Source organism: Diaphorina citri, unplaced genomic scaffold (assembly GCF_000475195.1).
Source record: "Diaphorina citri unplaced genomic scaffold, Diaci psyllid genome assembly version 1.1 scaffold1039, whole genome shotgun sequence".
Classification (NCBI taxonomy): domain Eukaryota; kingdom Metazoa; phylum Arthropoda; class Insecta; order Hemiptera; family Psyllidae; genus Diaphorina; species Diaphorina citri.
The window spans coordinates 16,223-42,646 of NW_007378469.1; the positions used below are offsets into that span (position 1 = coordinate 16,223).

At 37.7% G+C, this 26,424-nt stretch overlaps 2 protein-coding genes across 4 annotated transcripts; one reads left to right on the forward strand and one right to left on the reverse strand.

Annotated features, from left to right (window-relative positions):
- Positions 1-17,179: 17,179 nt before the first annotated feature.
- LOC103513863 (phospholipase DDHD1-like) lies at positions 17,180-19,579 on the reverse strand. Its single transcript, XM_008478712.3, has 3 exons — positions 19,308-19,579; positions 18,915-19,189; positions 17,180-18,474 (listed from the first exon to the last, which is right to left on the reverse strand). Exons 1-3 carry the CDS (start codon positions 19,487-19,489, stop codon positions 18,269-18,271), a joined length of 663 nt encoding a protein of 220 aa, XP_008476934.1. The 5' UTR covers positions 19,490-19,579; the 3' UTR covers positions 17,180-18,268.
- A 1,742-nt stretch (positions 19,580-21,321) lies between these two features.
- LOC103513864 (phospholipase DDHD1-like) lies at positions 21,322-26,376 on the forward strand. 3 transcript variants are annotated; one of them, XM_026826961.1, is made up of 7 exons: positions 21,322-22,086; positions 22,331-22,492; positions 23,235-23,528; positions 23,916-24,057; positions 24,536-24,642; positions 25,244-25,497; positions 26,182-26,376. In XM_026826961.1, exons 1-7 carry the CDS (start codon positions 21,591-21,593, stop codon positions 26,359-26,361), a joined length of 1,635 nt encoding a protein of 544 aa, XP_026682762.1. In that variant the 5' UTR covers positions 21,322-21,590; the 3' UTR covers positions 26,362-26,376. The 3 variants fall into 3 exon arrangements, with proteins under 3 accessions (XP_026682762.1, XP_026682763.1, XP_026682761.1); XM_026826962.1 differs by having other exon boundaries at positions 23,235-23,369; XM_026826960.1 differs by lacking the exon at positions 22,331-22,492 and adding an exon at positions 22,646-22,807.
- The last annotated feature ends 48 nt before the right edge of the window (positions 26,377-26,424 follow it).

Sequence of the window (26,424 nt, forward strand, 5' to 3'; positions counted from 1 at the left end):
CCTCTTCTTTTTTCTCAATGTCGGACTGACTTTGTTTTGACAATCTCTTTCTTGTCTCTCTCGTCACTCTTCATCTCACCACGTTTTCTCTCTTTCTATTTAAGCATTTTATCTGTCTTTTCATCTTGACGTTTTTCTAGTAAGTGATGGTGATGAGTGCTTTATTTTTATCTTTTTCCTTTCATTTTTTTATCTTTTCGCTTTCCATTGCGACAGATCTGAGCTCAAAGGAGCGCCTGAGATTGATTTTCCCCAGGTTCCCCGTAATATTACACTCCTATTGTCCTCGTTTCCCGTCTTCTTTCTTCCCACTTTTCCTTTTTTGCCATCTCTTCCTCTATTCATCTCTCTCCTCTTTCTTCTTTTCTTTTAGAGCAGTGCTTCTCAAAGTTGTTGCCACCGCGGCACACTTTTCAAGACTCCTTCCTATCTTTCCGCGGCAAATCCGAAATCTCGTTTCACACAGTTTGAGAAGCTCTGTTTCAGAGCATCTGAGGATGTATTAGTTTTCTTTCTTTATTCGTGTCTCCGTCTTCTCTTCTCCTGTGTTCAGCTATTATACTCACGAGTATTCTCCATTATTACAGGATTTGGACTTTGCCTGTAACAGAGAAACAGAAATGGACAATAATGAACGTGAAGAAATTTCTTAAAATTGACTTTCTTGACCTTGAAACATCAGTCGAAGAAAATAACAAAATTCAGCTTACTTATTGTGCTCTCTCCGGTAGTTTATTTTTGCCCTTCAGAATTCAAGATCTTCCCAAACTTGAATGAAAAAACTTCGTTCAGTCTTACCTAGGTGGACTGTAAATATGCAAAAATTAGGTTAGGTAACATACAAAAATTTCTTCTGTCAACCCGACCCCTCTCCGGTCCAAAAGTTATCCTCAATAAGTAGCATGGTTTGACCTCTTTAATAATAAGGACTTCTAAGTTCTAAGAACAGGAATCTGGGGTTGTTGACAAGTTGTTATAATATTAGGTACTTATCTATGTATTTTTGTATTTACATAGTACCTACATACACATAACTATTTACTTACTAAATTAAAACTTACAAAACAAAGTAAAAAAAGTTCGAGAACAGAGATTAATGTGAACGGTTTCAAACTGTATTAAGACGTCAAAAGTTTGCTTTCGTCTCAGACGTAACCCTGAGACCCGAACACAGCAACCAACTACCCCGGGTTGTTGATAATCTTCACTATCTTCAGTCGTCAAAAATGAACCGGTGAGTCCTTATCTACTCGTACCTTATTTTTGTGAAAAGTAGTGTTTTTCCTATCAAATCTTTCTGTTGTTATACTTTCGGACTTTTGTCTTGAAAGTATTTCTTGAAACAAATGCTTCAGGATTGATTTCCTTTTTCACTTCCTCGGCTTTCACTTCTTCCTTTTGTTCCTCTTCTTTCTTGCCTCTTCCTTCTTTACTTCTTTCCTTTTATTTCCTCTTCCTTCTTTACTTCTTTCCTTTTATTTCCTGCTCCTCTTCTTTCTTTCCTCTTCCTTCCTTACTTCTTTCCTTTTATTTCCTCCTCCTCTTCTTTCTTTCCTCTCCCTTCCTTACTTCTTTCCTTTTATTTCCTCTTCCTCTTCCTTCCTTACTTCTTTCCTTTTATTTCCTCTTCCTCTTCTTTTTTCTCAATGTCAGAATGAGTTTGTTTTGACAATCTCTTTCTTGTCTCTCTCGTCACTCTTCATCTCACCACGTTTTCTTTCTTTCTATTTAAGCATTTTATCTGTCTTTTCATCTTGACGTTTTTCTAGTAAGTGATGGTGATGAGTGCTTTTATTTTTATCTTTTTGCTTTCATTTGAGAATTCAGGATCTTCCCAAACTTGAATGAAAAAAAACTTCGTTCAGTCTTACCTAGGTGGACTGTAAATATGCAAAAATTAGGCTAAGTAACATACAAAAATTTCTTCTGTCAACCTGACCCCTGTCCGGTCCAAAAGTTATCCTCAATAAGTAGCATGGTTTGACCTCTTTAATAATAAGGACTTCTAAGTTCTAAGAACAGGAATCTGGGGTTGTTGACAAGTTGTTATAATATTGGGTACTTATCTATGTATTTTTGTATTTACATAGTACCTACATACACATAACTATTTACTTACTAAATTAAAACTTACAAAACAAAGTAAAAAAAGTTCGAGAACAGAGATTAATGTGAACGGTTTCAAACTGTATTAAGACGTCAAAAGTTTGCTTTCGTCTCAGATCTTAAGGTGGAAACCCTGGGGAGTCAAAGTCAGTAGAAACTTTGGATTTATAAATTTCCGTTACAGGTAACTGATGTGACAGTTTGTCTAAGATTCTCTGGAGTTTTTTAAGTAGGGTAGAGGTAGGTATTTACGTAGGGTAGTTAGGTAAGTATTAGGAGGCTTAAACCTTGCGAAGTTTTTGCTTTTGGAATTTCCACGCTTTCATTTTTTTATCTTTTCGCTTTCCATTGCGACAGATCTGAGCTCAAAGGAGCGCCTGATATTGATTAGTCAATGCTTAGTCGACGAAAAATTGTGTTGAGTCTGTTGAAATTTCATTTTCAATTTCAGGTTATGCTATTCATTACACAAAAGGTCTTTCACTTTAGACCTAGGTGCTAAGATCTTTGGTGGATACCTACCTATTTTAATTGTCCTTGTGTTTTTATTAAAAGGTGATGTTCAGACCTCCTATTTCCCTTTTCCTTGTAAACGCGCCTTAGGGGTACGAACCCCTGATTCTACAAACTTTGCGTAACCCTGTCGTCTTCTCAGTTTCAGAACATTTCCAGTTTTCAGCAGTAATCCATTTGTATGCCTTTCCAGATACTTAATCTATGTAGGTAAATTGATTACTTATTTTATTCTCTCTCCCTCCCTCATTCTTGCATTCTCCCTTTCTCAGTTGTTCTAAACACGAATTACTCCCAAAGGGACTGTGACCTGTGATTATTCCTAAAGGTCTATATTTTACCGCACCACAGTTTTACAGCAAAGGGTGGTGTTTTGTGTAACATTTGTTCCTGTTGGGGTGTTAAATTACCAAAGAACGCTTAGATGAGATGGGAGATGGGACTGGCTTGACTGGCTTTAGTACGTATATATTTGGAACAATTATGTATGTGTTTGTGTATGTCTGTACGTATAGGTACGGTCTTAATCTTAATGGGTCTATGCTTGCCGATTATGTACGCGGATTTCGCGATTATGTTCGCGGATTTCGCGATTTTGTTCGCGGATTTGGCGATTATGTTCGCGGATTTCGCGATTTTGTTCGCGTCAGTCGTCAAAAATGAACCGGTGAGTCCTTATCTACTCGTACCTTATTTTTGTGAAAAGTAGTGTTTTTCCTATCAAATCTTTCTGGAGATTTCCCTAACCGAGGAAAATCTATCTCCTCACGGCCGTGTCCAGCTCTACCACAAACAGGTGAATATGTACATACGTTTATTAAAATTATTCACTTTTAATTTCCTCGTCTGTAGTAAAGTGAAAGTGGAGATTTAGAACATCCACTATTTTCCTAAACCCTGTGTTATGAAATTGGATATTTAGCACATCCACTATTTTTTTTTTATATATATATATAAACTCTGTGTAATGAAATTGGATTGGTATTCAGCTATTTAGCACATCCACTATTTTTTTTATAAACTCTGTGTAATGAAATTGGATTGGTATTTAGCTATTTAGCACATCCACTATTTTTTTTATAAACTCTGTGTAATGAAATTGAATAGGTATTTAGCTATTTAGCACATCCCCTAAATTTTCTAAACTCCGTGTAATGAAATTGGATTGGTATTTAGCTATTTAGCACATCCACTATTTTTTTTATAAACTCTGTGTAATGAAATTGGATTGGTATTGAGCTATTTAGCACATCCCCTAAATTTTCTAAACTCCGTGTAGTGAAATAGGAAAATTTCGCACATCCACCATTCACCTAAGTTCACTATAATGAAATGGGAGATTTAGCACATCTACCATTTCCATTACAAAGACTTTATAGGAAAAAGAGTAATAGCATACTTGAAAACTTCCTTCCCCAAAGAAACACTTCAATGTCTTTTGTAATTGCAATCTGATTTGAGAACGTTTTTTTCGCTTCGCAGCGTCCCACTAAAAAAAAAAAAAAAAAAATACGTGGGCTTTTTGAAGTAGGCACTGAGGGTTTCCCTAAAACGACAAATTGGGCAAGGAGTTAATGGAGCTTACTCATTTGAATCAAGCTGATGCAAGTTTTGGGTAGTTAGCTAATCCAAAACCAAAAGAATAGCTTTCGTACCAAACACATGATTGTTTATATTTCTCACAAGAACAATATTATATTAGCTACATAGTATGTACCTACGTAGTTGTCCCTAAACATTAGAAAATAGGTAACTAACAATTTTCTTTGTTTAAACTTAACTTCATTTTACACAACTAGCCCACGTTCATTAAAACTAGACGAAAAGCAAAACCGAAAACTAACAATTTTCTTTGTTTAAACTTAACTTCATTAAAAACTAGCCCACGTTCATTAAAACTAGACGAAAAGCAAAACCGAAAACCACGAGATCCAACAACTGAATGAGAATGAATTGGAAAAAGAAATCGAGAAATTTGCGACAGATTATTAAACTATCGCTGTTATCTGATAAGAACAGCACTTTGCTCTCTCTTCATAGTCTCACTCTCCCTCATTTTCATGAAACAATGTGGTCCGTCGAGAACTGGTGCATACGTCCTACATCTGCTGACTGGAAAAAGAGTGTCACAGAAAAGCAGAAGAGAAAAAAGATCAATGAAAAATATGGTCAGCAGCCAGGAGCGATAGCACGCTGAATACACTAGTTTCCCAATTGATCACTGAAGTTAAGTAACGTTGAAAAGGAGGGGTGGGCAAAATTGAGCATGGTTGGTATACCGATGGTTGATCATCTGGCAATGACGTGCTGCTAGGCCGGGCAATCACGAGCTTTTGGCGGGCCGTGACCGGTGAATCCCCCGTCAATAAAAACCTTAAAACCCCTATGAAACAAACCATCGTTCCTGAGAGAAAAACTGGGGGAGCACATTGGACATAGAGGTGCCACAAAGTCGCCAGTTGAGAGAAAATCTTTACAACGCAACTTTCCCCCCGCCCTCGCGATGCAAAATCCGAAGCAGAATTTGCGGCGCCTAGGAGAGGAGATAATTTTGAAGAAATTTTGGCGCCACAAGTGAAGCCCATATTTCTGTAGGGGAAAAGCTTGGAATAGCTGGCAATATTTCAAAAGAAGATTCCTAATCCTCTTCCCTACTCGAGACTTTTGTAGAAAATGTCGGTCAATAATTTGGATCTAATACTCCTTCCCCGTCTATCCGCTTTTGAAGCAAGGGGCCTCCGGCACCTCCTTTGAAATTGACAATTCGGGAAATAGGTCAGGATTGTGGATATTTTACTGAACAAGAGCACCTACCTCGGAACAAGAGCACTTCTGGAAATAGGCCAGGATGTGGCTATTTTACTGAACAAGAGCACCTGCCTCGGTGGCGTAGTGGTCAAGACGCTCGCCTGGTAAACAGGAGGGCGTGGGTTCGATCCCAGCCGAGGCATGGAATTTTATCCTCATTTATTTGAGATTTTGACCACAAAATAATAGAGCTCTAAGGGTTAGGTGGTAGAGAACGCCTCCGGCGTTAACCTCACCTAGTGGTTACCTTCCACTCAAGAGCCTATTATTATTATTATTACCTATTAATAAAATAGAAATGATGACTGGGAACGAACTTCCCAAACGTGAACTTTTAGGCTGGGATTGAAGACGCTTGACATTTGGAGGGAACCAGGGTTGACATTATCAAAAGCACGATGGATCTGGTGTTTGCATTACACTGACAACGAACTTCCTTTGTTTTAATGTCAACTTAATAAAACCGGGCTCATCGAACCAGAACTAAGGAAACAAAAGAGCCCAAATTTTTGTTTCGAATAAGAGTGGGTGAGTATTTTTCGTTTTCCCCCCCCTCTCTTTATGAAACCAGTACTCAAAAGGTCGAATCGCTGAGTGTAAAGAAACGCCTGTTATTTAGAAATTCAATGCAATAAGCAGTACTAAAAAAGGTAAGTTCTGAAATCAACTCTGTGACCACATTTTAGGAACCGCTACCGAAAAAGTCTGAAGTAGCCATAGTTTCAGAACCGCTTCAAGACATAATGGGCTTAAACCTTAGTGTCAAAATAATATTACTCCCTAGTGGCCACAGTTTCGGAACCGCTTCGGAACATATGGGGCTTAAACCCCAAATTTTAGGGTCTATTTCAGCGCAGTCGATATTTTGACACTAAATTTTGGGGTTTAAGCCCCTTATGTTCCTAAGCGGTTCCAAAACTATGGCCACTTCAGACTTTTATAGTTCCAGCGGTTCCTAAAATGTGGTCACAGAGTTACTTTCAGAACTTGCTTCTTTTTTTAGTACTGCTTGTTGCATTGAATTTCTAAATAACAGGCGTTGCTTTAGGCTCGGCGATTCGACTTTTTGAGCACAGGTTAACTCGTTTTAATGTAGGTGACAGGACTATTGACAAATAAGCATGTGAATAGTCAATCCTATGTGATTTTTAACGCCGAACCCAATGGTGCAACTTCTAACACTATTGGACCTACAGTTGAAAAGTTACGGGTTCGATTCTCCCCTACATACCTTAGAATTTACTTTGAAAGGCCCAGAGTCCAAAATTAAAAAGAGAAAACGCCAAATTCAATCGTTTGTCTTTTTGAAAAACAACAAATATTTTTTTTTATTTTTGAAAGCACGTTTAAATATTATGTGGATCTTACACTATATCAACGAACAACATAGAACATTAAGCAAACTTTTGAGATAAAAATCTATAAGGTACCGACAGATTGTAGCAAGGATGATGTCTGAAAGAATTAAACAAAACAATAAATTGTCCCTCCCGAAATTAAGCAAAGGTAATATCACAGTCATTTGGGAGGTAAACCATTTTTCGCTAATTCTTTCCATTAGTTTCTTTAAAGTCCGGGTTTACAGGCTCATGTTGACTTTATATTGGTCCATTTGTGGACGTTTTTCATGCGTTCACGCTAGCGTAGAAGCCCAACGTGCATTTTAACATGAAGCTGGAGACCCGGGGGTTGAAAGATCCAAGTTTGCACTGCACGTGTAAACAGAGTTCTTCAAAAGTCTACAGAAACGTTCAACATAAAGGATGAAAATAGCATCATGCTTGAAAACAAGCTACAGAAGAAAGAGTGCTGGTTCTCAGTATAACCTACTTATATTAATCTTATTATTATTTACTTAAACAAAAAACACTTTTATAATGGCCAGAATCACAATCGGAGATTAAACGGAGACTTTCAATTTGGAATCTGATTGGTTGATTTCAATTTTTTAATCGATCAGATTGCTTAATCCAAGATTAAAATCATGGTTTAATCTCTGAAAGTGGGCCCGGCAATAAATCAATAAAAATATTTCTTATAAACTATTAAAATAACGAATTTGAAAATATTGGCAGACAAATCATCGCGTCGCATACTTTTTCCTTTCATTTTTTTATCTTTTCGCTTTCCATTGCGACAGATCTGAGCTCAAAGGAGCGCCTGAGATTGATTAGTCAATGCTTAGTCGACGAAAAATTGTGTTGAGTCTGTTGAAATTTCATTTTCAATTTCAGGTTATGCTATTCATTACACTAAGCTTACAGGCTAATGAATGAACAGCGAGAAGAAAAAACAGGCTTATCTAGGCTCAAATACAGGCTTACCTAGAATCTGAACGCACTTTTAGGATATCTGTACGCACCTTTAGGCTCAATGGAAATACAAGAGGGCGAGGAGAAGTCTCGGAGAATAGCCGGAGCACGCTTGGAGAACAGCCGGAGAATGCTTAATACAAGGAGAAATCGGGCAGATAGGCCGAAGAGTCGGGAGGAGTTGAGCTGAGTTCGAGCGTTGGGAACAGACGGGTCAGAATGAAGTAGGCGCTGTCACAAGAAGTCTCGAAAAAAAGCCGAAACATACTAAATACAAGTAGAATTCTCGGAAAATAGGTGGAGAAGTCAGGCAGATAGGCGCTTAATACAAGGAGAAGTCAGGCAGATAGGCGCTTAATACAAGGAGAAGTCAGGCAGATAGGCACAAAAGTAGGCACTGAGGGTTTCCCTAAAACGACAAATCGGGCAAGGAGTTAATGGAGCTTACTCATTTGAATCAAGCTGATGCAAGTTTTGGGTAGTTAGCTAATCCAAAACCAAAAGAATAGCTTTCGTACCAAACACATGATTGTTTATATTTCTCACAAGAACAATATTATATTAGCTGCATAGTATGTACCTACCTACGTATTTGTCCTTAAACATTAGAAAATAACTAACAATTTTCTTTGTTTAAACTTAACTTCATTTTACACAACTAGCCCACGTTCATTAAAACTAGACGAAAAGCAAAACCGAAAACCACGAGATCCAACAACTGAATGAGAACGAATTGGAAAAAGAAATCGAGAAATTTGCGACAGATTATTAAACTATCGCTGTTATCTGATAAACAGCACTTTGCTCTCTCTTCATAGTCTCACTCTCCCTCATTTTAACAAAGTGGTCCGTCGAGAACTGGTGCATACGTCCTACATCTGCTGACTGGAAAAAGAGTGTCACAGAAAAGCAGAAGAGAAAAAAGATCAATGAGAGAGAGAGAGAGAGAGATGCGGTAATGGGAGGAGCATTAGAAAGTAATAATAAATAATTATGTACGTGCAAGTCTGCAAGCCATACCTACTCGTAATAGTGCAAGCTTACTAATTCTGTATCTTTACCTACAGTGCACGATAGAGAGAAATAGAGGTAGAGAGAGAAAGGGGTTTGGCAGGAATGAGAGCTAGAGAAATAATAAAAAATATAATTAAAAAAATGCACATTTTTACCTGTAAACTTTTTCAAAATTTCATGTCAAATATCAATTTTAATATCATTGGATGATGCATCCAAAGGAAAAAGGTGCTTTTTTCCAGCAGTAGGTAACTATTTTAGCTAGTTATGTTACCTACCTATTTCCACGCAAAAGGTGACTAATAATTTCACTAGGGCAGGGTAGAGGTAGGTTCCATTTCATAAAGAGAAATAGGGGCAGTATTTTATGTATCTTAAATTGTATAAATTCTGGAAATTCCAACAACCACTGCACAGTGAGCAGGTAAGTAAGCTTATACTGACCCTACTCAAACAATAAAATAATAATAATAATAACAACAACAACAACAACAACAACAACAACAACAACAACAACAACAACAACAACAACAACAACAACAACAAAAAAAATAGTAGCTCTCGTAAATTTTCTCGCCGTAAAATAAATATTTAAATGGATCTGATAATATATGTTGTCTGTTGAAATAATTAAAAATTTTAATAGATGACAAAAAAATCCAGTTAGTATTCTTACGATTTTCTTCAAAGTGCAAAAAATGGAAAGGTGGTGCTTTGAGAAAAATCTTTCAAAAAGGTGAAAAAGTAAAAAGAAAAATATTTCGACTTACTCTGCCAGCCAAAAGTATTACGACAGCCAGCGCTGAAGCTAGCTTGAACATGACATACCGTACACCATTCTCAGACGCCAGTGAACACCGTTCTCAACCGTTTCTGCCGTTTGGCGCTCATTTTACCTCGCTTTGCGTCCTCCTTCTTTTCACCTACTCTTTTTCCCTCCCTCATTCCTCTCTTTTCCCTGCCTTGGTTTACCTCCTCTTTTTCCCTCCCTTATTCGTCGGGTTTCCCCCTCTTTCTCCTCTCTTCTTTGAACCTTACGCATTTGCCTCTTTCCCCTCTACTCTTCCGTTCCCTCTCCTTTTTCCTACTCTTCCGTTTCTCTGCTCTTTTATTCTTCTTTCCTCGTTTCTGCCGTTTGGCGCTCATTTTACCTCGCTTTGCGTCCTCCTTCTTTTCACCTACTCTTTTTCCCTCCCTCATTCCTCTCTTTTCCCTGCCTTGGTTTACCTCCTCTTTTTCCCTCCCTTATTCGTCGGGTTTCCCCCTCTTTCTCCTCTCTTCTTTGAACCTTACGCATTTGCCTCTTTCCCCTCTACTCTTCCGTTCCCTCTCCTTTTTCCTACTCTTCCGTTTCTCTGCTCTTTTATTCTTCTTTCCTCCCTGTTTCTGCCCTTTTTTCTCCCTCTTTTTCCCCAGCCCGAGGGAATATTACCTTTTTTTCTCTCATGTGTACGCTTTTTTTATTTCTCCCACACTCTCGCTCGTGAAAATTACCTTTCGCTTTGTGTGTCGTATGGTTGGTACTTCGGTATTAGGCATTACAAGGGTGGTTTATACCTAAAGGTAGGTTACCCCCTTATATGTGCCTGATACAGGTTACTTTGTCAGGTTTTCCCCTCTTTCTCCTCTCTTCTTTGAACCTTACGCATTTGACTTTTTCTCTCTTCTTATTTAATCTTTTTCGCTGCCTTTTTCTCGCTATTCCTTGCTCTCTCTCTCTCTCTCTCTCTCTCCCCCTTTCTCTCCCTCTCCATCCTCCTTATATCCTATATCTCTCTCCTTCGCTGTCCCTGTCTCTCTTTCGTTTTCTCTTATACTCGTATTAAAAGTAGGTATAGGTCGAACAGGTACGTTTTATTCTATTAAATTCTAATATACGGCTGTGTGTATGTGCCCTGGTATGTGACAGTTTATGAGTCCGCAGGGCATTCCACAAAACATGCCAGTATTATCCTTATAGCCTCGTACAAAACATACTATTAGCCCTACAGGTAGCAAAACATGCTACCTATTAGCCTTACAGGTAGATGTAGGTACCATGTAACATATTATTCTTTCCTCCCTGTTTCTGCCTTTTTTCCTCCCTCTTTTTCCCCAGCCCGAGGGAATTTTACCTTTTTTTCTCTCGTGTGTACGCTTTTTTTTATTTCTCCCACACTCTCGCTCGTGAAAATTACCTTTCGCTTTGTGTGTCGTATGGTTGGTACTTCGGTATCAGGCATTACAAGGGTGGTTTATACCTAAAGGTAGGTTACCCCCTTATACATATATGTGCCTGATACAGGTTACTTTGTTGGGTTTTCCCCTCGTTCTCCTCTCTTCTTTGAACCTTACGCATTTGCCTCTTTCCCCTCTTATTTAATCTTTTTCGCTCCCTTTTTCTCGCTATTCCTTGCTCTCTCTCTCTCTCTCTCTCTCTCTCTCTCCCTCCCTCCATCCTTCTTATATCCTACATCTCTCTCCTTCGCTGTCCCTGTCTCTCTTTCGTTTTCTCTTATACTCGTATTAAAAGTAGGTATAGGTCGAACAGGTACGTTTTATTCTATTAAATTCTAATATACGGCCTTTGTGTATGTGCCCTGGTATGTGACAGTTTATGACTCCGCAGGGCATTCCACAAAACATGCCAGTATTATCCTTATAGCTACGTACAAAACATACTATTAGCCCTACAGGTAGCAAAACATGCTACCTATTAGCCTTACAGGTAGATGTAGGTACCATGTAACATATTACCATATTGTTTTTTTACTGACATGCCCCTAATAAACCCTTTTGGATGAATTCATGCTTTGATCATTTCATGTTTTCGTATTGCGGATACCTACAGTCATTTAAAAATACATAACATAATGTCTACCTATTTAGCCCGTCCTTCCTTGAAATCCAATTCGGTTCGTCACACATATTCTATATGTATTACAAAACCTTTCTAATGTGTATCATTATTGTTTGTTAACTTTTCCTGTGTTAATATTGAGAACTATGTAACTTACATGTTTGGAAAAGGAAACTGGATAGTAAACGCCTTTTCTCATGGTTCATAATGTAAGGAGTCTTGGTCCAAAATTCAATCAACTTTTCAAGGTAATAGTTTTCAGTTAACTTAAAGGACTATAAATTCAAACAATTGATACTCCAAAGCTTTACGAAAACTATTCCTGTGTTAATATTGAGGGCTATGTAACTTACATGTTTGGAAAAGGAAACTGGATAGTAAACGCCTTTTCTCATGGTTCATAATGTAAGGAGTCTTGGTCCAAAATTTCGAGGCCTTCCTGTGACTTTAAATTTCGCCTGCCATATCTCCGTTGGTTATATTATTCCATCCGCAACAAAAGTAGGCACTGAGGGTTTCCCTAAAACGACAAATCGGGCAAGGAGTTAATGGAGCTTACTCATTTGAATCAAGCTGATGCAAGTTTTGGGTAGTTAGCTAATCCAAAACCAAAAGAATAGCTTTCGTACCAAACACATGATTGTTTATATTTCTCACAAGAACAATATTATATTAGCTGCATAGTATGTACCTACCTACGTATTTGTCCTTAAACATTAGAAAATAACTAACAATTTTCTTTGTTTAAACTTAACTTCATTTTACACAACTAGCCCACGTTCATTAAAACTAGACGAAAAGCAAAACCGAAAACCACGAGATCCAACAACTGAATGAGAACGAATTGGAAAAAGAAATCGAGAAATTTGCGACAGATTATTAAACCATCGTTGTTATCTGATAAGAACAGCACTTTGCTCTCTCTTCATAGTCTCACTCTCCCTCATTTTCATGAAACAAAGTGGTCCGTCGGGATCTGGTGCATACGTCCTACATCTGCTGACTGGAAAAAGAGTGTCACAGAAAAGCAGAAGAGAAAAAAGATCAATGAAAAATATGGTCAGCAGCCAAGAGCGATAGCACGTTGAATACACCAGTTTCCCAACTGATCACTGAAGTTAAGTAACGTTGAAAAGGAGGGGTGGGCAAAGTTGAGCATGGTTGGTATACCGATGGTTGTCCATCTGGGCAATGACGTGCAGCGTGCTGCTAGGCCGGGCAATCACGAGCTTTTGGCGGACCGTGACCGGTGAATCCCCCGTCAATAAAAACCTTAAAACCCCTATGAAACAAACCATCGTTCCTGAGAGAAAAACCGGGGGAGCACATTGGACACAGAGGTGCCACAAAGTCGCCAGTTGAGAGAAAATCTTTACAACGCAACTTTCTCCCCTCCCTCGCGATGCAAAATCCGAAGCAGAATTTGCGGCGCCTAGGGGAGGAGATAATTTTTGAAGAAATTTTGGCGCCACAAGTGAAGCCCATATTTCTGTAGGGGAAAAAGCTTGGAATGTAAGCTGGCAGTATTTCAAAAGAAGATTCCTAATCCTCTTCCATACTCGAGACTTTTGTAGAAAATGTCGGTCAATAATTTGGAGCTAATACTCCTTCCCCGTCTATCCGCTTTTGAAGCAAGGGGCCTCCGCCGGCACCTCCTTTGAAATTGACAATTCTGGAAATAGGCCAGGATTGTGGATATTTTACTGAACAAGAGCAGTAAAATAGAAATGATGACTGGGAACGAACTTCCCAAATGTGAACTTTTAGGCTGGGATTGAAGACGCTTGACATTTGGAGGAAACCAGGGTTGACATTATCAAAAGCACGATGGATCTGGTGTTTACATTACACTGACAACGAACTTCCTTTGTTTTAATGTCAACTTAATAAAACCGGGCTCATCGAACCAGAACCAAGGAAACAAAAGAGCCCAAATTTTCGTTTCGAATAAGAGTAGGTGAGTATTTTTCGTTCCCCCCCCCCCTCTTTATGAAACCAGTAGGTACTCAAAAGGTCGAATCGCTGAGTGTAAAGAAACGCCTGTTATTTAGAAATTCAATGCAACAAGCAGTACCTATATACTAAAAAAAAGGTAAGTTCTAAAATCAACTCTGTGACCACATTTTAGGAACCGCTGCCGAACCATGAAAGTCTGAAGTGGCCATAGTTTCAGAACCGCTTCAAGACATAAGGGGCTTAAACCTTAAAAGTTAGTGTCAAAATAATATTACTCCCTAGTGGCCATAGTTTCGGAACCGCTTCAAAACATATGGGGCTTAAAAGCTTAAACCCCAACTTTTAGGGTCTATTTCAGCGCAGTCGATATTTTGACACTAAATTTTGGGGTTTAAGCCCCTTATGTTCTGAAGCGGTTCCAAAACTATAGCCACTTCAGACTTTTATGGTTCCAGCGGTTCCTAAAATGTGGTCACAGAATTACTTTCAGAACTTGCTTTTTTTTAGTATTGCTTGTTGCATTGAATTTCTAAATAACAGGCGTTGCTTTAGGCTCGGCGATTCGACTTTTTGAGCATTGGTTAACTCGTTTTAATGTAGGTGACAGGACTATTGACAAATGAGCATGTGAATAGTCAATCCTATGTGATTTTTAACGCCGAACCCAATGGTGCAACTTCTAACACTATTGGACCTACAGTTGAAAAGTTGTTGACAAATAAGTAGGTATGTGAATAGTCAATCCTATGTGATTTTTAACGCCAAACCAAATGGTGCAACTTCTAACACTATTGGACCTACAGTTGAAAAGTTACGGGTTCGATTCTCCCCTACATACCTTAGAATTTACTTTGAAAGGCCTAGAGTCCAAAATTAATAAGAGAAAACGCCAAATTCCATCGTTTGTCTTTTTGAAAAACAACAAATATTTTCTTTATTTTTGAAAGCACGTTTAAATATTATATATGTAGATCTTACACTATAAGTATCAACGAACAACATAGAACATTAAGCAGACTTTTGAGATAAAAATCTATAAGGTACCGTCAGATTGTCTGAAAGAATTAAACAAAACAATAAATTGTCCCTCCCGAAATTAAGCAAAGGTAATATCACAGTCATTTGGATCTTACACTATAAGTATCAACGAACAACATAGAACATTAAGCAGACTTTTGAGATAAAAATCTATAAGGTAAAAGGTACCGTCAGATTGTCTGAAAGAATTAAACAAAACAATAAATTGTCCCTCCCGAAATTAAGCAAAGGTAATATCACAGTCATTTGGGAGGTAAACCATTTTTCGCTAATTCTTTCCATTAAAGTCCGGGTTTACAGGCTCATGTTGACTTTATATTGGTCCATTTGTGGACGTTTTTCATGCGTTCGCGCTAGCGTAGAAGCCCAACGTGCATTTTAACATGAAGCTGGAGACCCGGGGTTTGAAAGATCCAAGTTTGCACTGCACATCTAAACAGAGTTCTTCAAAAGTCTACAGAAACGTTCAACTTAAAGAATGAAAATAGCATCATGCTTGAAAACAAGCTACAGAAGAAAGAGTGCTGGTTCTCAGTATAACCTACTTATATTAATCTTATTATTATTTACTTAAACAAAAAACACTTTTATGATGGCCAGGATCACAATCGGAGATTAAACCATGATTAACTTTGAATTTGGAATCTGATTAGTTGATTTCAAAAATTTTAGCCAATCAGATTGCTTAATCCACGATGAAAATCATGGTTTAATCTCTGGAAGTGGCCTTGGCAAATAAATCAATAAAAATATTTCTTATAAACTATTAAAATAACGAATTTGAAAATATTGGCAGACAAATCATCGCGTCGCATAACAAAATCGCACAAATATAATAATATTATTATATAATTTGGAAAAAAAAGATTTATAACCATTTTTGACAAATAAATAGAACTACACTTATGTATCGCTTGGATATAAAATTTTCAATACAAAAAATAATACCTAAAGCGTCATAAAATAATATGAAAACAATTTTTTATAAAAAAAAAATAAAATAATGTAACTAAAAAATGATGATGGAAAAACAATAAAAATAAAATTCACCTCTTGGGAAGAAAAAAAAAGTAAAAAACTCAAATAATAATAAAAATATAGCTATAGAAAAGTCACAAAAAAGTAAAGAAAGAAATAAAATAATATAAAAAAAAAAATATTTTTCTACAGTTTCTGTTTAGAATAAATTCATGATAAGATGCAAAATAAATACGAATAAAGGGTGACCAGCAAGGGTGATTCTGTGGTATTACACTCGCTTGCCATGCAAAAGGTCCGGGTTCGCTTCCCATGTGCTGTACTGGTCACCCAAAAGCGTCAAACGGAACTTTGGGTAGGTAGATATAATTAAATAAAAAATTACAAACAAAGAGAAAAGAGATCAAGAAATTTAAGCTATGAGAAATACTTGAAAAAGTTTCAGTACAATAAAAAGGATCTTTTACTCAAAATACTGCTTTCACAGCATGACGGCAGGAACTTAACAACTGACTCTAGCTAACTCGAACAATTGGGAAATGTTGCCTGTTGCAATATAACTATGTACTGCTTTATAATGTCCAAATAGAAGATAATATTGTCACACTAAATCAAAATAGGAAATGGTACAGAGAAAAAAAAAAACTTTTTTTAACGTATCATCTTAATTTCTTCAAAAAACCGTACGAATTAGCTAGACCTCAAAGTGTAGATGAGTTATGTCGAACCTGTTTAATTGGGAATCTAAGGCAACAGCAATTTTTCCCGCTTATCCAGGTTTCCCAATAACAAATGAAGGGGCCACGATTTTCCCCCGTTTCTCCAGGGTTCCCATTTAAACAGGTTCGACTGTATTTGGTTAATGTTAGTACATAAGTAAGTTGTATGTTGGAAAATTCATTTCCTCAACATCCAGAGTGATTTCATAGAGATCACGAGAGGAGTATGTATATTATTGCTATATTGGAATGGTGTGTGGGATTGGTCCAAACATACCTTGGTCATAAATACTAAAACCTTAGAACTATTAACATTAGAAGTGATGATTATGAAGGGTGGGTTGAGGGTTGACGATACAAATAAGAGGATTCAATCTAGGGCAACCGTGTAAAACTGTGTCATTGTTCACGCGAGTTCAATGAGTAAAGGAATGTTCTTTGAACAAATTAGGGAGGGGATACAAGGAATTAACTTCCTTTATGACAGCCACTCAAGATCAAAGTCTGTGGTCAGACGGTCTGAACTAGAGTGGCTGGCATTTTATTATTATGTTAAGGCGGTCTCTTCCTGATCCCTAATGTGCCGCGTCCATTTTAGTTTAGGACTATTGCACTGCATAGGGAGGGGATACAAGGAATTAACTTCCTTTATGACAGCCACACAAGATCAAAGTCTGTGGTCAGACGGTCTGAACTAGAGTGGCTGGCATTAAAGCCCGACCGCGAGATATGTCAAAACCTGGTCTTTTGACAGATTGTTGCATATGTATGGGATATTGATGGAAATTTCCGATTTATTCTAGTAAAATTTTCTCAAAAATGGCGTACTCACAAAGATCTGTCGAAAAACCAAGTTGAGAGACATGTGTATCAATCGTGCTTAACGTCATGACTGAACATTCAAAACTCACATAGGTTGAAAACACGGTTAGCACAAGAATTAGGCGTAGGAGAGTAAAAAATCACATAGCATAAAACAACAATATGTAACATGGTACATGGATTTCACAGAAAGGTAGCAAATGTTTTTGGGAAATGAGATCAACTCTTGAACCTCTTTTAGGCCAGGAGAAATGAAAACTAAAAGTAATGGACAATTTACCTCTGGTGATAGATGTAAAGAATAAACAATCTCAGAATTTTGCTTAGGTTACAATTATACTTTAAGTAAAGAAATTACAAAAAATACCTACACAAATAATTTCAAAAAACATTGAGATAACTATTTTTCCTTACTGGTTTTCCCGGGTTATATCACAAGAAAGAAGAAAGTTATTTTTCTGTCATGGTTTATCTATTTTATCTCCAGTTAATAAAAATCATAAAAATAAAATAATTAAACACATTAAATATTTAAATATGTCAACAAATCTGGTTGAAAAACAAAATTCGTTACAATCCGCGCATAGGCAGAAGCAGACTGAAAAAACGTATAATTATACTTACTAAAATGAAGACCTCTAAGGCTCAACCAAGCATAAGAGGCTGAGTTCTTTGAAGAATACTGTAGGCTGAGTTCTTTATACATAGAATACTGTAGAAAAGAGAAGCAGTCAAGCTTACAGGCTAATGAATGAACAGCGAGAAGAAAAAACAGCCTTATCTAGGCTCAAATACAGGCTTACCTAGAATCTGAACGCACTTTTAGGATATCTGTACGCACCTTTAGGCTCAATGGAAATACAAGAGGGCGGGGAGAAGTCTCGGAGAATAGTCGGAGCACGCTTGGAGAACAGCCGGAGAATGCTTAATACAAGGAGAAATCGGGCAGATAGGCCGAAGAGTCGGGAGGAGTAGAGCTGAGTTCGAGCGTTGGGAACAGACGGGTCAGAATGAAGTAGGCGCTACCACAAGAAGTCTCGAAAAATAACCGAAGCATACTAAATACAAGTAGAATTCTTGGAAAATAGCCGGAGAATGCTTAATACAAGGAGAAGTCAGGCAGATAGGCGCTTAATACAAGGAGAAGTCAGGCAGATAGGCGCTTAATACAAGGAAAAGTCGGGCAGATAGGCCGAAGAGTCGGGAGGAGTTGAGCTGAGTTCCAGCGTCGGGAACAGTCGGGTGAGAATGAAGTAGGCGCAATCATAGTTGTTCCAGTAGGCCGTGTGGGAGGTCATGGCGGACAGGTAGCCGCGTGTGGTGCCACCGTAGGTGTCTTTGAGCGCGTAGTCCAAACGATGCTCCAGACCTGACGGGGGACAAATTGAGGGGGTTAAGAACTGACGTAAAAGTGGTCACAAATCCCAAATATTGCATGATTCGCTCTAGTTAATTAATTATTTGGTCCCATTAATAAACCATGATTATTATTATTTGGTCCCAGAAATAAACCATCATTATTATCATTATCATTTATTACAAGTTGCATTCCTAAAAGTCCAGTGTTTTGGGCGTTTTATGTTTTCCAAAATTTTGGACATATTACGAGAGTTTAAACTCCGTTTAAGTTGAACTATTAAACGAACTGATTGCTTGATTTAAAAAAAAAAAAACTCAGCCAATAAGATTTCTCAATCTAAGATTTTGACCTAAATGGAGTTTAAACTCACTTTGTGGACCCGGCCATTGTTCACAAAAACTCACCATGACCTTAGCTGAAAAGGTTACTCCTTAGTCACAAAAACTCACCCTCATAAGGAGACTCCGGCTGGGTCTGCGCGTTCGATTTGGAGCCAGGCCCCACCGCGGGCTTCACGAAACTCAGGCTCCACTTTTTCCAGCTCTTCTCCTGAGGTGGCGGGGGGTTCTCAAGCAGGGGCGGAGGGGAGGTTTCAGAGGGGGAAGGAGAGGGGATGATAAACTCGAGGGGCATATCACAGTAGAGGGGTTTGGAGCTGGCATTGTACGAGTGAATGGACACGGGGGCGATGCGGAAGTAGTTCTTCATGACCAGAGGTTCGAGTCTGGGAGAAGGGGAAGAAATTTAGATGGACCAGCAGTAAACAAATAAAGGTTGCCCATGTATAAGACCTTAGCAGATACAGTTCCCTCTATCAAACCTCTTGTAAAAAAAAAACTTACCTGTACGCTATGGGGTCGGACGGATGAAACACATTGTACAGCCTAGAGCAGAGGGAAGGGGGAAACAAGTGGTTGCCATGGTGACCACGGGGTACACGCAACGCTAAGAACACAGCCAATGGGGAGCCGAGACAGAACAGGTTGTCCAACTGAAGCAAAATAAACGCACAAAACATACACATGATTATTTATTTAGGACCGGAAAGTACTTGACTATTTATAGGTTTTGATGAAGAGAGGAAGAGAGAAAGGAAGGGTAAAAGAGAGGGAGGGGGAGATAAAGAGAGGGAGGGAGAGGAGACACAGGACGAAGGAGAGACAGAGAGAGATGGAGGGGGCAGAGAGTAATGTTCCACTACGTTTGAGGAAAGATAAAATGCATTGAAATACACACAGAAGTACATAGCTCTTAAATCTATTTCTAAATAAATATGTAAGTAAATAAATAAATCTTGTAGGTAACCCAACTATGAGCAATAAACTATGTTAAAACTACATACCTAGGTTGGGTATGTACCTATTTCTATTTTTTTTTTTTTTTTTTTTTTTTTAAAAAAAATTTTTTAGAGAGGGGGGGGCAGAGAGTAATGTTCCACTACGTTTGAGGAAAGATAAAATGCATTGAAATACACAGCTTCTAAATCTATTTCTAAATAAATATGTACCTAAGTAAATAAATAAATAAATCTTGTAGGTAACCCAACTATGAGCAATAAACTATGTTAAAAGTACATACATACCTAGGTTGGGTATGTACCTATTTCCATTTATTTTTTGTAAAACGAAGCACGAGTTGGCGAAACAAATACAAAACAAACAAGAAATAGTTCAGAACCCAGAGAAAATACCGAAAGTTTTCAAAAAGTACAAACAAAGCAGAACACCGAGAACAACGAATAAACAAGCATTTAACTTTTACTGCGGAAAAAAAAAAACAAGTACAATGCAATTCAAAATAAAATTAAACTTCAACGTTGAAGTTTTCAGTTTCTTTTTCAAAACTTTTTTTTCCCAGTTAGTTCAGAAATTTGAAATATTCAAGGAATCAGAGATAGGATGGAAATAAAAATCAATGATAGCTAGATAGCATCAATCCAGAAGTCGATATTGACCTAATGATTAAGCTAGGTGAGCATTGTAAACCTGGTACTTTGCCATAGGCCAAAAGACCAATACAGTGAACCCAATAGGTAGCAATATAAAATATGTGAACATTGTGAACCTTTGCCATAGGCCAAAAGACCAAAACAGTGAGCCCTAGTACCTAGGTAGCAAAATATGTATGTTGGTAAGTATAGATACCTATGTCCTATGTTGAATGAGAATACATAGATTAGGTACCCTACCTATGAAAGAGATAGGTATTATATGTCGGGACCTAATTATGTTTGGCTATCCGAAGGACCTATGATAAATGGAGAAAATTTGAAGAAAAATAATAGAAAGTAATAAGTAGATAGGTATCCTATTAAATTTAGGTAGGTACTCCTCCTTCTCAAATGACCCACAAAATCGAGAAAAACAGAATCAAGCTACTGCATTCCAGGATACTTACCGCGCGAGTTCTAGGTACCTATACCGGAAAATATTTTTCACAATCGAAAATACTAATTAATACCTAATTATATATATAAAAAAAAATTCCCTGAAAACCCGGAAAATAAGCAAGAGTTATTTTGCGGGTCCTGAAAGTATTTTTTATGTAACTATTTTTGTACCTACCGTGGAATTTTTGCATCTTGTGGAAATGAGGAATTCAACTAAATCTGAGCTTTCCGGAATTCAACTACAAAAATGTTCAACGAGCAAAAAAATTATCACTTTGTGCTCGTTGCTTGGTCTTGAGAAACAGAAAATAAAATTTATAAAAATTACAAGTCAAAAATAAACAAAGAATTTATGGTGGGAAAGGGACGTTTTATGAAAAGTAAAATCCCATCCCCCTACTGTTGTCATGGGATTTTTCTCGAAAAATCTCGTCCTCAACACGCTCCCCTGTGCTAGATCCGCAAGAAGAGGCAAGAGGCGAGGTCTCTTCAAAAGTTTTATCTTTTATCGAACTTTCATTAAATTTGTGTTTAATAGGCATTTGTTACATTAATATCCAACTTTATTTGTTCAAATTGGATGTACAGTGTACTAGGTTTTATTTAAATTCATTAGCAATACCCAGGTTATAGATGAGAACATAGGTCACAGCAAAAATCTTTTGTGAAACATCTCAAGTACCTATAGGCAAAAGTTCATCTTTTCATGAGTAAAAGTTTGAAAAACTAGGACACCATGAACTCCTCATTTGCTTTTGATAACTCCCTGAACGATGAAATCCTCACAGTGCAATCTCAGGTGAACGGTATTCATTTAGAACACAAGGTTGAACAACTTGATAGCCCAAGTCACAAGGGCAGCTATGACAACTATTTCATTGAGAGTGATCTTGCTCAGGACACAAGTAACTTCTGGGATTATACCTCATCTGACAAAATCATCACAGAACTACAACCAGATGAAGTACGGTGGTTTTACAAGAGCTATTCTAACAAACGGTGGATTGAGTTTTGTGGCTACGATTCATTGAACATAGAAGCAAAATATCAGCAGTATTTCAATGGAGACTGGAAGTATTACATTAGCAAGACCAAAGCAAACACAGGGACATCTAATGGAGATGCACCAGACAGTCCAGATAGTGAACGGGAAAAATACACAGTTGTTGTACGAGGAGGTTTATATGAAGTTGAACTACTTGAGAAACAATGTGTATCTATCTACTGGCCAGGTTAGTAATTTTCTCTGTCACATTACCCATACACCCTATGTGGACTCATAACTTACAATTATTTGTAATTAGCGCTCTAATATTCAGATAATGAGAGATAATTATGATGGATCTGCATAGTGCAATCATACTTTTTCTTGAACATTGTGTGAAACTAGCAAATTTATGTTAATTTGTCAGTTTCACTGAAATTAGCTTTGCATTCAAGTAATTTGTATTTAACTCACATTCCAATGTTTTACAGGAGAACAGAGTATGGTTACAAGGGGATCCTGGTTTTATCAAAACGGACAACCATTTGATGCGGACATGAGTGATGTGATGGAACAAGCTCATCTAGAATTATATGCTGGACATAAGAGTTCCGAGTATGTAATTGATGTGAAGAATGGAGGCAAACCTCCAGGTAAGTTGGTCTTCATAAGTATTACAATAATTTACTCAAATACAAAGGGAGAGAGAAAGGGGGTGTGGGGGAGAGAGCACAAAAGAAACTAAGTACCTAAGTTGGTACCTAACACTCAATAGGTATTGCTGTCTTCCAACTTGGGGCACCACTGTGAACAGAGTATGGTTACAAGGGGATCCTGGTTTTACCAAAACGGACAACCATTTGATGCGGACATGAGTGATGTGATGGAACAAGCTCATCTAGAATTATATGCTGGACATAAGAGTTCTGAGTATGTAATTGATGTGAAGAATGGAGGAAAACCTCCAGGTAAGTTGGTCTACATAAGTATTACAATAATTTACTCAAATACAAAGGGAGAGAGAAAAGGGGGGGGGAGAGAGCACAAAAGAAACTAAGTACCTAAGTTGGTACCTAACACTCAATAGGTATTGCTGTCTTCCAACTTGGGGCACCACTGCATATAGCAAACATTATTTTTAGATGTAGAGATGCACACATATACTATTCAACCTTACTGTGTTACCTATTGAATCAACTGTTGGAAATTATTGAATGAACAGTGTTGGAAAATTCTTGGACTTTTTTTCTTTTCACAATAGCTCTGTTATTGTCAACCTACCCAGTTTCTAGGGAATATGGTGTTTTTTTTTATTTATTTTTTTTTTTTTTAATAAAGTATCTGTAATGTTAAGCCTCAGACCCATTCTTATCATCTTGCCTGTTTTATTTTCAGTTTCTCATACTGAGAATTTCCCCGATTCAACTGTGATGTGGTACTCTCCCGATGAAGTCTATCTGTATAGTCAGGCAACACCATCCAAAATAGTGAGGAGTATATCTCAAAAATTGGGAAGCATTTTTCAGAAAAGTAAGTTCAAACAGGCAGATAAAAATTTTCATGTGGGGGGAAGATCACAAGACGGGACCCTTTATCTATTATTGTGCACCATCAGTTCCTGTATCCTTTGTCATTTTGACAGACTGTTGTTGAGCAGGAAGGCAGCTCTAAGCAGCATTTTTCAGAAAAGTAAGTTCATACAGGCAGATCAAAATTTTCATGTGGGGGGAAGATCACAAGACGGGACCCTTTATCTATTATTGTGCACCATCAGTTCCTGTATCCTTTGTCATTTTGACAGACTGTTGTTGAGCAGGAAGGCAGCTCTAAGCATCTCTCTGTGGTTAGGCTTCTTTATATCAGCTGTAGTGTCTAGTACACAAGTACCTACTATAGTTTCCATTTGAAGAAAAAATCGACAAAATCATTTTTTTTTTATTATTATTATTATTTATTACTATTTTCTTTTCCCTGCTGTTGAACCCATAAGTAGTAGTTTGTGAGAGCATGAGACCCATAGTTTGTTGGTTAAGGATATTTTTCCAAAGTTTTTATTGTTTTATTTTTCCCTTACAGGTACAGGGTACCGATTAGCCAGAGGCTACAAAGACCAAGCTCTAGAAACTGACAGGCCTGAAGACATTTCTCACCTGGTGTTCGTAGTTCATGGCATGGGACAGAAAATGGACTCAGGGAGGATCATCAAAAACGCAACTCAGTAAGTACTTACTCATATGATTTAATTGCCCGGCTAAACTCACCACCCTGACCCCTATAGACCTCTGGGAGAACCCAATGCAAGCTGCCACCTTCCTTGATCTCACTCCAACTCTGGAACCTGTTGGAGATGTTGACTGATAGATATTTTCTCCATGATCAACAACCAACAACATGATTTGAAATGAATTTGAGTTTAAGGAAAGAGCCTAACTATTAAAAATTTATTTTTTAAAGAAAATCATGGGAAAAAATGGAGATACATAATACAATGCAACTATTAATAGTACAATCCAGGAACCATAGTTAAAGATAGTATCCTGGTTTTGTATGTTCCATAGACTCCATAAAAAACAATGTAGATTTCTAGTTACCCATTTTACCACCAAAATATATTCCCTTCCATCCATCTGGTATGATATTTTTAGCTAAATCCCCTTTAAGGGTGAGCTATTAATTTTATCTTTTGTTCTTTTCAGATTCAGAGAATCTGTGATGTGGCTGAAGAAGAAATATTTTGCCTCCTCCAAGCTGAGAGCTGAATTCTTCCCCGTAGAATGGCGCTCTTCACTTGCCTTAGATGGAGGTAGGTGGCTGGATTCCTTGTTAAAAAAGAGTAGCAAACAAATAGATCATGGAGAAAATATCTATTATTTAATTGGTGTAATGTAAAGCTTTCTACAAGATAATCTATTCTTCTATTTTAATGGACTTGTATGCACCAATCAGATTGCTTGATAATTAAGGACAAGCCAGTTAAATAGGGCCAGGGTTGCCAGAGATCTTCAACAATTGGCCTCAAAGCCACTATGACAACAACTTGTTTTGTATTCTTTAGTTACGAATTTGAAGAAAAATTCTTTTTTCAACCGTCTTTCTAAGGGAGTAATTGGTTCAAGCTATGTAGATAAGTGTCTAAAACCACTATCTTATCATAAGCCTTAGAGCTACTTAGATAGTGGTATAAGTATAACTCATAATTACCTAACATTTTCGTCGATTGAGTTTGTAAGAAATAAAAATTAACACTGTTCCTAATTCATGGTAAGTGTCTAAAACCACTATCTTATCATAAGCCTTAGAGCTACTTAGTGGTATAAGTATAACTCATAATTACCTAACATTTTCGTCGATTGAGTTTGTAAGAAATAAAAATTAACACTGTTCCTAATTCATGCACTTCACAGACATTGTCGAATCCATCACTCAATTGAACGTGCTCAATCTTCGTCACATGCTTAATGCCTCAGCCATGGACATCATGTACTATACATCTCCGATATATGGCTCCGAAATACAGCAGGGCCTTACAGACGAACTGAACCGACTTTACTCGATGTTCGTGGCGAGAAACCCGAATCACAACGCGAAGATTTCCATCATTGCACACTCCCTGGGCTGTGTTATTGTGTATGATGTCATTACGGGATGGATACCTCAGGTTGGTATCTATACATTAAGTAAGGTCGAGTTTTACCACCGTGGATTGTTATTGCTAACGTCAAGGACAATGTTTAGTCACTCATCTTCCAGGTCTAGGAAGGTGGCTCCTGCCACAGGGTTGGTCCATAATGATGGGTCAAGTTGGGTGGGGTGTGCCGGGCAGTTGAACAGATGTGGTACATCCTGTGCCGCACTCCTGCAGTCTGGACATAGGTCAGGGATCCCAGGGTCAATTCGGATTGTCTCAGGATTGAGTTGAATCCGAGTTTTACCTGGCTATTAAATAGGAAATCCTCGTTTCATCTCAATCCTGATTTGGTAAACCAGCATAAGTAGCTCGCCATCAGCCTATTCTTATAAAAGCCTTTAAAATCGGGGGTACTCTTCCTTCGAAATTCCCCTGTGTCGAGTACATTATGAAACACTATTCCCTATCAAGCAAATATAGTTGTCCCTTATTAGGTTCAGTAATATTATCATATTGTATAGGAGTTCTTCCACTAGTATTGAGACTGTTGAGTGAAATTATCTAATTAATGAGGATAAAATCCCATGTTTTACCTGGTATTCAATCCCTCGTCCTCCCGCCTACCAGGTGAACACCTTAACTACTCCACTACCGTGCTAGGTAGAGGATAAGTAAGATAAGCGTGTCACTGATCATATTTCCCTCTTATTTCAGATGTACCAACAAGAAACTGGCCTCAATTCCCACACTCATGATGCCAACTGTAAAGGCGGCACCATAGAACCAAAATCCCGGCTCAACTTTCATGTAAGTTTGTTTTGTTTGATTGTTTATGTTTTATACTTAATCTCTATTACACTAAACCTTGTAGCCAAAACCAAACATCATTTGTAATGAGGAAGTATTAAAATTGGTCAAAATTTTCCTACTCTGGATTGATGCTATCTAGCTATCATT

What these genes read in the sequence shown, in the direction of transcription:
- LOC103513863 (XM_008478712.3), bottom strand. Translation starts at nt 19,489, where the DNA reads ATGTGTATGTTTTGTGCGTTTATTTTGCTTCAGTTGGACAACCTGTTC. An exon ending in TCCGACCCCATAGCGTACAG is followed by an intron (nt 19,190 to 19,307) that starts GTAAGTTTTTTT and finishes CCCTTCTCCCAG; the next exon opens with ACTCGAACCTCTGGTCATGA. An exon ending in GCCGGAGTCTCCTTATGAGG is followed by an intron (nt 18,475 to 18,914) that starts GTGAGTTTTTGT and finishes GTCCCCCGTCAG; the next exon opens with GTCTGGAGCATCGTTTGGAC.
- LOC103513864 (XM_026826961.1), top strand. Translation starts at nt 21,591, where the DNA reads ATGAACTCCTCATTTGCTTTTGATAACTCCCTGAACGATGAAATCCTC. An exon ending in AAGCAGCATTTTTCAGAAAA is followed by an intron (nt 23,529 to 23,915) that starts GTAAGTTCATAC and finishes TTTCCCTTACAG; the next exon opens with GTACAGGGTACCGATTAGCC. An exon ending in TTACGGGATGGATACCTCAG is followed by an intron (nt 25,498 to 26,181) that starts GTTGGTATCTAT and finishes CTCTTATTTCAG; the next exon opens with ATGTACCAACAAGAAACTGG.